Here is a 12988-nt window from a genome sequence, read left to right on the forward strand (position 1 = left end):
TAAGTACCTATACTGGGCTGTGTTTTGCAGATAGTTTCCTAGTGCTTCTGGCATGGAGCTTATTTTCATCAGGGGTCTCAGATTTTCGGTTTGGTGGGAATGCCTTGGATGGCTTGACTGTGTTAGGATCTAGGCAGAAAGGAAGACATTTGACATTTCTGGAGTTTTCATGCCTCTGCAAAACTGGCAGAAGTCACTCCTAGTGAATGTGATCAAGGAGAATAGCCAGTGTATGGTGTTGTTTTCTTCTTAAGAATGTAAGAATATGAGAGCGTGCTACATCAGGCTAAAGGCCCATCTAGTCTAGCATCTGTTCCTACAGTGACCATCACAACCCCAAGATCTCTTTCCTGCCCAGTCACTGCCACTTCAGACACCATCTTCGTATATGTGAAGCTGGGAATTTTTTAGAGAGGTTCTTTTGGATCTCTTCACTTACCTTGTTTTGTTTTTACCACCCTGAATAACTTTATGCCATCAGCAAATCTCACCTTCTCAGTGCTCACCCCTAAATATGAACCAAGTGAAAAAGGCCAGTTGCAATACAGATCCTTGGAGGAACCCCTTCCAAGAATAATCAAGTTATAACGAGTGTGCTTTAACCAGTTACTGATCTGTAAGAAGACCCCCCCCTCTTTCCCCCTCCCCCCAGTGGTACCTCTGGATGCGAACGGGATCCGTTCCGGAGCCCTGTTCGCATCTAGAGCAGAATGCAACCTGCGTCTGCGCATTTGTGTGTGTGCGGGTCACGATTTGCCACTTCTGCGCATGCGCTTGATGTCATTTTGAGTGTCTGCACAAGCGGCGAAACCCGGAAGTAACGCGTTCCGTTACTTCCGGGTCGCCACGGAGCGCAAAAGGACACATTCTACTCATGTAAAAACACGCTGATTCCCGGACTGTCTGCGGGCCAGATTTAGAAGGTGATTGGGCCACAACTGGCCCCCGGGCCTTAGGTTGCCTACCCCTGGTGTAGTGTGTACACACACACACACACACACACACAGAGGGAGAATATTAATATAGCCCCCTTCTGGTTGTGCTTGTTCATTGCATGCAGGGATTTTGAAAAAGCAACATGGGGGAGCATTAAAAAATACAACCCCCACTTACTGTCTGAAGTAGTATAGTCCAGAATTCTACCAACCCACTGTGTTTAGTATGCATATCCGTTCTAAACCAAATGTTTCCTGTGCATCAGCTTTGAAGAATATTCTTAAGGCCAGCAGAACCATATGAATTAATGTGCTTACTGAATACAAGTCAAGTAATGGTGAACTGAAGGGAGGCTGGCAATTTGCAGGCCTTGAAGAAAGTAGCGTGTTTAGCATACTTTGTCTGCGGTGTGAGCATACTTTGTTTTTGTTACTTACTCAGTTTCTAAACTACCTTTTTTATTGTCCCTTTCATCCTTAAGCTGTTCAGCCCACACTCTTCCATGGCACTCCACCCTCCCTTTAGTCTTTGCTTTTTTTGGTACACACCTTACTCCTACACGCAGCCAATTTCCCAACTCTTTTCTATAGTGAAACAAAAACAAGGAAATGTGATGGGTCCGGAAGGTAGTTCTTTCCCATTTTTCTTATGTACTTTCGAGTTACCGGATGAACAGGTCATAATTGGAGGATTGACTAGGTTTTAACTAAAGTACAACTGTCCCATTCCATGGAGAAAACTGATCAGGGCCTTGATTGTAAATTATTTTTTTCCATGACGCATAAACAATCAGTAATTTTAGAGGGTTTGGCCTACTGTAAGGTATGCTATCCCTTCTCTTGCATCTGTGAGCTGTGTATGTTTCACTACACAGATTCTTGTTGCACAAGCATAGGCTTGCAATACGTCATGTATGGCATGTCCTGGTTTTCAGGTGTAAAAATGGCAGCGGGGGAATTTTGCCTAGTGCGCAAAATGTCAGGGAAAACCCGGATGTATGGCAACGTAATGGAAAAAGCAGCAGAAACATCTCCAAAAGCTTAAAATCACTAATTTGGGGGGGGGGCTGGGAGTCCTTCAAACCTTCAGGCCTTAAAATATCCATGATTTTTAGTTTTCTCTTTCCATTTGTGCGGTTTAATTAATGGAATGATTCATTTCTATCAATAGAGATTTATCTTGCTAATTTAAACTTTTCAAAAATCTAAGTTGGTTAGCATTTTTACATATATTCTTGGAGGAGAGCAGAAGGTTCTGTTTTCTTTCAATTTCTTTTTTTTGATGGTCAGTTCTTAATAATGTTGACTGTGACTAATGAAATAGCCTTATTTTACTAAGCAGTAGAAATAAAATAGCAAAAAATACCAGGTTCTCTGTTAATGTGCCCCAGATAAGCCAGAGAAATGGCTAATTTCCCTCCCTGATTAAACATCCCCTCCCCCAGCAATAGCCATGATAATACTTTCTCTACAAAAATGTATTCACACTTCATTTTAGCCAGCCCCTTTGCTTACATGCCTTTTTAATATAAAGTTTACATGACTTAAATAAGGTCTCATTTAATTTCAGCATTGGCTTTCATAATGCTGTGTTGGTTAAAAGCAGAATATTAGTATATGTTTGGGATGAGATGGCAAACATAAATAAAAAGCTTTATGTGTCAAGCTTGACTTCATATATATGTCTATTAAATTCCTTCCTTAACTTGTAAGCCTTGGACAGTTTGAGGTTATTAGGTTCTTGTTGAAATTGACTTTGAAATAACTTTTGGAGCAAATTTCTGTTTCTAATTTTTGTGTTTTCCACCATCCTTTCAGTGTATATATCTCTGGGTTTCCTGAGTATACACAGTCAATGATTGATCACCTGGTTAACATGAAGATCAACCACTGGGATCCGTAAGTTTAATTATGTTAATATGTGGGGATTCGGTATTTTGATCAGAAAAGTAGAGCTGATTTCTAAATTAGATTCGTAGTGAGACTGCTTTTATTGTTTTCAATTTGTTCAATTTGCTAACATTTGTTGACTTTCAGCTATATCTGATAAAAATCAGGTGTGCTAGTGAAAATTAATTATTAAGACTGGAATAAGTACAAGTACTTAAATGTGTTGTTTTGACCCTGAGAAATGAAATAATCCTGTGGTTCAGATGCAGCGAGGAACCATTTTTACTTGCCCTGTCAACAAGCAATTGTGAGCCTTGAGCTTACACATCTTCCTTTCCTCTCCTCCTCTCTTGCTCACGTGAGGAGCCACAGTTTGTGAACCTAAATTGTTCTCTATCATTTAAGCCAGAGGTTTTCAACCTTTTGGAGTCCATGGCTTCCTTGACCCTACTACCTTCTTTCTGCAGCACCCCTATGGGGCTCAGGATCCCAGTTATGTCACCCCTTGCCTGCAGAGCTGGCAGCCTCTCATCCTTTTTCAAAAACCCTCCCTTGTGGAGTGTTCCCTCAGCCTCCTCCCCTCTCCTTGGGAGTCCTCCGGGTAGCCATGACTGCCACCCCTGGTGTCTGAGCTGTCCGCCCTCCCCAAAGAGAGGTGCGTTCTCGTGCCACCCCACAGGGGCCTGGGCAGAGAATGACCCCAGACGGAGACTGGCTAGAGGTGGACATGAGGCCAGCACCTTATCTTGAGAGGCAGCAGGGGCAGCAGCAGGGCTGCTGCAACAGACAGCTGTGCAAGCCTTTGGGAGGTAGAGACGCAAGAAGGCATTAAAGGAGGGAGGGAAGGAAAGAAGGACAGAGGCCAGTGTTGCCTGTGGCACCCCTGATCATCATTCAAGGCACCCCAGGGTGCTGCGGCACACTGGTTGAAAACCCACCGATTTAAGCAAATCACAGTTCCCTAAATTCCGATATCACAGGGAACTGTGATTCCTTTAAAATCAGGAGCAGAAGGTTCTGCCTCTTCCTTTGCCAAGTGAAATAGGAGAGGGATAGGGAGCATGCGGACCCAAGGCTCATTCGTGTTGTAGGAAGCCATACTATCTCCCATTCTGGCCTCCTGGGCGCCCAGTGGGGTTAGCACTGCCCATTATCTCGAGGCAGAAACTTTGCTGCCTCCTAGGAACTTGCCTGGCATGCTCTAGTCCATGGGGTCACGAAGAGTCGGACACGACTTAACAACTAAACAACAACACAGGAACTTTAATGGATTATGTTCCTGAAAGCAGCTGCAGTTTTAAGTTCCTCCCTTTAGCTTGAAGCAGCAGCACTGGAAATGTCATTACTCGTGAACTAGGTGTTTTTAGTTCATATGCCAGCCTTATAAGCACACCTGCTGCATGCTTCCCACCCCCCACCTCATTCTCTCCCCATCTCTCAATCTTTCAGTGTTATTCGGGATCTTTCAACCAAAGCTCTGCATAACATCACACCACAGGCTCCAGAATATATGGCAAACGAAGGTGAGTGAAAACAAGCTTATGATCTAAAGCGCCTAGAACATTACTGCAAAAGCCCTTAATCCTATGTGGCTAATAGAGAAGCAAACTGAATATTTCTAGCAACCAAAGTAATTAAGTGTCTCTAACAGAGAGAGAAAATTATCCTATAATGGGTTAAATGTATATACAGAACTCATTATCTTAAGAGTAATGTTCACACACTGCAGACTTTTTGTGGCATTAGAGTAGAATACATGTGCTTGGCTTGTGAAAAGATTTTGTATTTAGCATATGAAGAAATGTGTTAACTTCTTTGGGAAATTAAACCAGGGAACTGCAAATGCTAGTCATTTACATACTTTTGCAAACTTCTCGATGTATGTAAAATGAATTCAAGATATAGCCTTTTCAAACATGAATAGTAAGCAACAACTATTACTCCTTTTTTGTCATTTTATTAGGGATCCAGCATCTAGTCTTCAGACTGGAAGGGGACAATTTCTTGTCTATTTGTCTTTAAATTTCTAAGTTATTCATGTTTAATCTCTTGCAGTTTTACCAAAACTGCTGCCATTGGCAATTGGCACAGATCTTCATACTCGCCACGGAGCAATTCTGGCCTGTGCTGAGATCACTCACGCCTTGAGTAAACTAGCAGAAGAAAATAAGAGGTAAAAAGACAAAATCATTACTGCATTGTTTTTATACATATTTTTGAGACTGTAGTGAAACACAGTCTATAAATTGGGTCAATAAATAAATAAGGCTTGGAACAAAGATGAATTCTTGTTGACTACCATTTCCCCCAATGCATTATGGTAGAGTTCATATTGGCATTTAAGCTCTGCATACTAGGGACTACTATGATCAGAAAGAAAACGAGGGTAGTAGAAAATTAAAGAAGAAAAAATAACATCATACTCTTCTTATCTACAACAGTGGTTTTCTTCACTGTGGGTGGCATTTACCAGGGTGCATTAATGTGCCTTGGAAAGATAATGTGAATTAGCTGGAACTTATTTCAGTGAATTAGCTAAGAGATCTAAGAAAACATAAATTCACCTAGGAAGGGAGTTAAAAGCTAGAATCGTTAATATTTTAATGGCTATAAATATATTCAAGAGCTTTGGTTATGAAACAGGTAATACTAGATAAACTAAGGTTACCAGATGTCTCCATTTTGTGGGGACAGTCCCCAGATTTACAAATCAGTCCCCATACAAAATCCATTGAAGTTGGAAAGTGTCACCAGATTCATTGAAAATAATCTGGTAACCTTAAGATAAGCTTACTAGTCAATACATGATGATCTCACAGGTAATATGGGAAGAAATACTTAGTATTGGTTTGGAAGGTTTTGTGACATCTGTCAGGAACGCTGGTGGCTTTAGAAGTTTGACTGACACCTTAGTTTTCAGAGAGAAGAATAAGCACCTATACTTTCCAGTTAATGCCTTGCCACTGGCAGATAGGTTTCTAGGACTCCCTCACATGTGACAGAAAGAAGCTCATATAGTATTCCTCTGATGTGGCTTTTAACTTTGCAGATCCATTACATCATATTTGGATGAAAAAGCCTTGGAAGGACTTAAACAGATTCATGTGGAGGTTGGTACAAATTCTGTCTTATGAAAAAGAAAATGTTTTTGCACTCTTTAAATAGGAAAGTTTCTTTTGTTAAAATCGATAATGTAAAAATTATTTGGTGTGTGTGCATTGTTATATGGCATGCCCACCTCCATGCAGCTTACTGAATGTTTGAGGGAGTTTCCCAAAGTGGACCATAGCCCGACAGCTGTGGCTGATAGGACAGATCAATGGCAGCTGCACAGCTGCATGGTGGTAGGGAGGTAGACTATCTGCAGCCAGCCCTGCAAAAACTGGCAGGTGGCACGTTCTGTTGCTCCTCTCAATCTGCTGCCTGCACCAATGGATTTCCTTGGCTCACAGAAGAAGTGGCTCACCAGTAATGCAGACTGGAGATATATTTTATTTTTTTCCATAATGTGCTGTACAAAAGTCTGTATGAGATTTGAAATGAAGTGGATTTTCTTCTTCAACATAAACATGCAGAGAATTATCCTACACTTAGAATATTGTATGTACGTGGGATCTATTACTGGAGCTTCCTGGGCAGTAACAGTATAACTAATATTCTTATTAGGAAGATAGATACTATTTTGTTAGCCATCAATGATCTATATGTATGATCAAATATGAGTGAAACAATACCGAATTATGTCGCAAAAACTTAATCCTTGTACTCTTATAAAAAAAATACTGTGTACAGTTAACATATTTCTGTGGGGTGGAGTTTTGACTAAATTGGTGTTTCTCAGCCATTTTGAAATGGGACCTATTGGTAAATTTACATAACCTTTTGGGATCCAGAATCCCATTGTTGTGTGGTCCACTCAGGAACACATCAGGAACTAGCTGTGGGCTATAACTTGCAATTTTAGATTCACTGAACTAAATAGAACTTCTTTATTCCGTATCTTATACCAGTTTTCTCTTACAGCTTTGCCGTCGTCAGTTGTATCGGTAAGAGAATTAATGCCAAGTAAAGAAAAGCCTCATAAAAGACGCAGTCCACAAAAAAGCTTGGGTGCCTACTTTCATACTGACTCTGTGCATGGGTCTGCTGTGTTTCCTAAGCGTAAGCATAGCTTGGCTGGCATGTGGCCACAGCAGAACTTGCTGCTTGGAATAGAGAGCATGACTGGAGCAGCCTGTCTTACAAATTCTTTTATGATGCCCATACATAATTACAGCCCAGTGGAAAGTGTGACCCTGTCTTATAGCAACATGCATAGGCTCTCTGGCATCTCAGGAGATGTGCAACAGGCAGACAAGGGGTGCCATGTTGAGACCATGACCAGCGCAAGGTATTTTGCCACCCTAGGCAAGGTAAAAAATTATAACCAACACCTTCCTTACCCTGTCTTGTACAGTAAACACCATGGCATTGGTCCATGAAGTAGCCAAAAGTTTCCTGTGATAATTTAAAGCCCCCTTCTCTTGATGCTTCACTTTGTAACATTTAAAATTTGGAACATCGATGAAGCGAACTGAAAATACAGAGCCTAGAGGCAGACTTAATGCTTCAAAATTGGAGAGTCTGTTGGGAAAGGATGTAGAGACAGGAAACAACTGATACACTTTCAAGCTTTTAGAATCCCCCCCCCCTTATATACAGGTCCATTATATACGTCACAGCTGTTTTATTAAGAACAATTCCGAGTTTGGAAAGGGAGAGGAAAGTATATACCAGATGTGTGTTTAGTTGCACCTTTTGAATTGTCTTTCTGTGTAGTCCATGTTCACTTCCATGTTTTTGAAATGTAAGACTGAACCAGAATTTCTGGGAGCAAAATGACTATTTTAAATACAAACCATTCTTTGAGACAGCTTTCTTCATTTCGCGCATTGGTTAATCTGCCTTAGTTCATAATATGTTCATATTTATAGAGGTATCACACTGGCTGTTATACTTTCTGTAAATTCTTTTAATGTCAGGGTGAGGCTAGGGTATAATTTGACTTTCTCACAAAATGCAAGCTTGCATTTATCGGTTTCATTAGATTCTTAATAATGCCTTTCTTATCAATTAGACTTCAAACAAGCATCATGTTTCTCTTCAACGTAGTACTTTGCATAATAGAGTTATTCACTTGTGAGCATATTAACATAGTTTCAGGATATCAAAATACCTTTTAAATGGTATATAAAATATTCTGCTTTGGATCATTTTGTAATAGCAAGCCACTTAGCTTTTAATAGGCAAGCACTCTGCTAAACAAGCTGAACTTGTTTTCTGAAGAGCAATCAAGCTGAAGTGCCCTGAAGGTGCTCAGCTGAGAAGTGGTTTCTTGGATTTTGAGAAAGTGTCGTCAGCCATCTGTTGAAGAACATACAAAACATTTTTTTCCATGGTTTTCTTTATCTGTTTCTGGAATGAAGATTTCTTTTACAGAAATAGGAGTGATATGAAACACTTTCTCAGAAGAGAGTAATTTGATTTCTGTTTGTTGTGTAAGTGAATGATATCAGCAACAGCAATGAAGTCACATTACCGAGTGATGATCTGTATAGATCATGTGTAATGCATGTGTAATTTCATCTCTCAATGAAAATGTTAAGAGCACAAGGCCATACAATGAAATAAATTTATTTTGGGTATTAGATAAACCAAAGAATTACTTCACAAAACAAAGCACGTGTGGGATTTATGAGATTAACTTCCAAGTCTTGAGACAGATGAGTTTTATAGGATAGCTTGCTCTCGTTTGTCTCTTCCTCTGCACTGCCACATCATGTAAAAGGTTTTACATAAAGCAAGATGAAGTGATAGAAGAGTTAATTTATTTTTTATTTTGAACCTTAACAAGACAGAAAAGAGAATTTTACTTTTCCTTTCCTTTGTATTCCTCGTAAAGATAGTGATTTGAGATTTTCAGCCAATACATTTTCCTTTTTCCTTTTTCAGGGGTTTAGGTGGAGAACTAATGAGGCCAGCTGGTACGTCACACGACACACACACACACATATTTAATCCAAATGTTTATTATATAGCATTCTGTGGTATTATGCATTTCTCTGGTTTTTTTGACTGTAAGTAAATGTACTTTGGAAATAAATCTTGCATCTTGAACCTTCCTCATTTTTTCAGCTGCTACACCGGTTCACCAGGCACACTGCCAATCCTTCCTTCAATTTGTACCCAAGGTCAAACTTCCCCCTTAAACCATGTCCGCTCACTCTACCCTAAAATACCTCCCCCATTTTTTTTTAAATGCAGTGCAGATAAAACACAAACAGGTTCCATATTGGTAGTGCTCCTTGGTGGCATTTTAGCAGCCACCATAAAACTGTTTTCTTGCTTGTTTGTATCCACGAACGCAGACGTCTCTCTCCAAAAAGAATGATTTTCAGAGGGGTTCTCATGTAGCCTGCACATAGGGGCTCCATTTGAAGAAGCTCTAATACAAGCAGAATGTTCCACACTAACATTAAGTCAAGGAGTACTTGGATGCACTATATGCAGAAACCTAGGGAGCCTTAATTTGGGACTTGCCTGTGCCATTTCTGTATGCTTCAGTTGGTAAGGTTGGGAGTAACTTTAGCTACACTAAAGTGTATAGACCTTGTGCTAGAATAGCTGTTAAAGTACTTTTTGTGCTGATCAGTATGCATATTCACAGTGCAACACATCTACTGTGTAGCAATACCAGTATGGCTGTTATTACATTTGCTTGAGCTCTAACCCTGGTGTCTGTATAATATATATGTACAAGATCCACTGAACTCAGAGGACCATATTTGACACAGGATTGTTCTCTGCTGTTTTCAGAAATTGTATTCTCTTCATTTTCTTCCAGTCTGTGCTTTAATTGAAAAGTTATCACTTTCAAAAATGCCTTTTAGAGGAGATCCCATAATAGGTAGGTGATGTTTTTGATGTCTTAAATTTATTCTGTCTTTTTATCTGTTGAAGATTATAATTGCATTCAAATGCACAGTCCTCTTGATTTCACTTGCCAAGAATATGGCTCACAGAGATATGCTTATTTTCTATCGTCACAAGATGTTCTTTAGGGCTGTGAATGTCCTAACATGCCTTTCATGACCCAGTATTTTTGCTTGTTGCCTCCTGCTGTCATTGGCATCATGATGCTATGACTGTGTTTGTCATATTCATTTTAATTCAGAAAAGAATTGGCCAAATTGAGCCCCTCTTTGGGCAAAGAATTCCTGAATTGCACAGGGTTGGACTAGATGAACCTCATGGCCCCTTCCAACTCTACAGTTCTGTGATTCGGTGAAATGATGCAGCACATGGAGAAAATTGTATAGGGTAATGTCATCTGCAGGAGACTTGGGACAGCAATTCTACCCCACTCAACAGAATGTTCCGTCTATAACAGAATGCTTCTCTCAATCTTAGTTTGAGTGGGAAAGGGAACCCTGGGTGCCAGGAAAAGGCCTTTGTGGACCCCCGTGATAGATGACGCACCAATCTCAAAAGCAAATTGAAAACAAAGTTGAAAGCATTTAATATGGGTACAGAAATCCATAAGGATGCACACTTAAATTTGCAGAGATCAGCTGGAGTTTTTATGAACACACTCTGGAACCTTTGAATATATTAAAAGTTGTTGTTTTCTAAAAGGTGATGAATACTGGTATGTTTAATTTTAGGTAACTAATGTATTATCAAACATGCTTTCTTTCCCTCTAGCTGAATGGCAGTCGCTCATAAATGACAGTTTCAAAAGTCTCCACCTTGTTTCAAGCAATGCAAAGCAACAAATAAAGGTACAGTTTGCTGTATCTGTATTGTTGTTGCTTGTTTTGATAAAAAAGAAAACATTCATATTTTCGTATTATGAAAGTTGCTCTCAAGGTATTCTTAAATTACCCAGGTGCTGTATATAACAGAACACAAGAGCACTTTGGGCTTGTATTTCCATGTGATGTAAATTAATTGTTTCTGTGAAAGGACAGAACCTCATTTTCATCCTGAAGTGATCAATTTTATATTTATAATGAGGGTGGCGCTGTGAGTAAAACCTCAGTGCCTAGGACTTGCCAATCGTATGGTCGGCGGTTCAAATCCCCACGGAGGGGTGAGCTCCCGTCTTTTGGTCCCAGCTCCTGCCCACCTAGCAGTTTGAAAGCACCCCAAGTGCAAGTAGATAAATAGGTACCGCTTTATAGCGAGAAGGTAAATGGGGTTTCCGTGTGCTGCGCTGGTGCTGGCTCGCCAGAGCAGCTTCGTCACACTGGCCACGTGACCCGGAAGTGTCTCTGGACAGTGCTGGCTCCCGGCCTCTTAAGTGAGATGAGCGCACAACCCTAGAGTCAGACACGACTGGCCCGTACGGGCAGGGGTACCTTTACCTTTTACCGTATTTTTCGCCCTATAGGGCGCACTGGCTCATAGGATGCACCTCTTTTTTGGGGGGGGGAATGAATAAATGAATAAAATTTATCCCCCCCCCCAGCTGCAGGGCTGGGGCGGGGGAAGCTCCTGCCAGGCTTGCAAGGCTCACGGATAGCTTCCTGAAGCCTGGAGAGTGAGAGGGGTTGGTGCGCACCGACCCCTCTCACTCTCCAGGCTTCAGCGAAAGCCTGCATTCGCCCCATAGGACGCACACACATTTCCTCTTCATTTTTGGAGGGGAAAAAGTGTGTCCTATAGGGCGAAAAATACAGTAAATGAAATTTAGGACAGCAACTCAACTCAAGTTGCACTGCTCTTTGAACTCTATATGAAACTGAATAGGCTTGTTATAGAGACTCCATAACAAACCATAGGAAAAGATTAAACCAAGCACATTCTTAAATTGAGATACTCTTTTGTCGAATTCATTTGGGTGGTTGTTGTTGTAAATTTACTGCCTGATCATAAGTGACGTGTGCAGAAAGAGAAAATCTTTTGCATGATACTGTATAGTTTTTTCTCATTTAAATAAATAAAATGATGGTCCACTCTTTCCCACCTATCTGTGGGAGTGAGGAGAGGCTCCATAGCTCATGGCAAAAGCTACAGTCATTTAGGAAGCTGGCTGTAATACAGCCACACCCAAACCTAATGGGCCCTGCCCAGAATGCCATCTCTCCCCATAGGCTATTTTGGAGAGGGATCATTGTGCGAGTATACAATGAAGCTTAAAGCCTAAATAACCTCTGCTGGTTTGACTAGTGTTTGCTTTTAAAGGTATGGAAGGCAATATATACACCATGCACCTATTCCTGTGCTAAATTGAGTTAAATTAGAACAAATTGTTGAGTAAGCATCAAGTAAATTCTGTTGCAAGTTCAACTCTTTAATTTAAGTCTACTAAAATTAGGTTCAGGGTTGTTAATTTAGCCTCCATAAAATTATACTGATGAGCTTTAAAACAGTTTTATAAGTCATGAGCTATTAGTTACTGTGCCTTCAGACACAGTCCTGAATGGAGAACGTGATCCAAGATACTTTGGAGTGTTATTTTATCTCCTAAACAGTAACAAGTCATGAACTGAAAATCTCCTGGCTTGGAATGCAAAGCTTATCTTCAGCTGTTTTATGAATGGGCCCATAGCAAACTACAGTAAAATTATTCATAGGGATAGAGATTATTCATTGGGTTTTCCTACAATAGTTGAAAGGAAAGATCTTTTGATTGTTACAGAGTTTTGCCTTTGTCTTAGGAATCAGCAGTCGCTGCATTAGCTGCTCTGTGTAATGAATACTACTACATTGAAGAGGAGGGAGCAAATCCAGCTCAGCGAGGTACTGATTCATAATGTTTGTCTCTTGCCTTTATTAAGGGATAGCCTGTGATGATCTTGTTAGCTAGAAAACTTCCTACAGGACCAGAACTAGTCCTTAAATAAACATCTCAGTGGTTAGCAACTTCTCAGGACCAGCCCAGTTATTTATGTGGGCTTCTAAGACGCACTTAATTGGAGGTGACAGCAGCATTGCTTGTCCCTTTTGGAGAAATGAAAGAATTCTGATTTGCACATGTGTGAGACAATGTTTGTAATATGCCTAGTAAAGTGCCACTTGAATTAAAGCAGTGAAAGTGTGCACTTCTGAATCAGCTCTTCACCACAATTTTACTTCTCTACAATGGAGTTAGAGTTAATAAAGTTTTGTAACATGAGAAG

The 12988-nt window shown here is 40.4% G+C and overlaps 1 protein-coding gene across 4 annotated transcripts in view; it reads left to right on the forward strand.

Moving 5' to 3' along the window:
- The window catches only part of TBCD (tubulin folding cofactor D), a 121596-nt gene that overhangs the window by 82766 nt on the left and 25842 nt on the right, over nt 1-12988 (forward strand). For all 4 annotated transcript variants that reach the window (XM_083725803.1, XM_083725802.1, XM_083725801.1 and 1 more), the window contains exons 19-27: nt 2754-2834; nt 4275-4348; nt 4881-4998; nt 5875-5935; nt 6849-6871; nt 8817-8848; nt 9709-9771; nt 10569-10645; nt 12527-12608. In XM_083725803.1, the coding sequence (XP_083581929.1) occupies nt 2754-2834; nt 4275-4348; nt 4881-4998; nt 5875-5935; nt 6849-6871; nt 8817-8848; nt 9709-9771; nt 10569-10645; nt 12527-12608 (611 nt within the window). The remainder of the gene's footprint in view (nt 1-2753; nt 2835-4274; nt 4349-4880; nt 4999-5874; nt 5936-6848; nt 6872-8816; nt 8849-9708; nt 9772-10568; nt 10646-12526; nt 12609-12988) is intronic.

Source organism: Podarcis gaigeae (assembly GCF_964106915.1).
Source record: "Podarcis gaigeae genome assembly, chromosome: 2".
NCBI classification, from domain to species: domain Eukaryota; kingdom Metazoa; phylum Chordata; class Lepidosauria; order Squamata; family Lacertidae; genus Podarcis; species Podarcis gaigeae.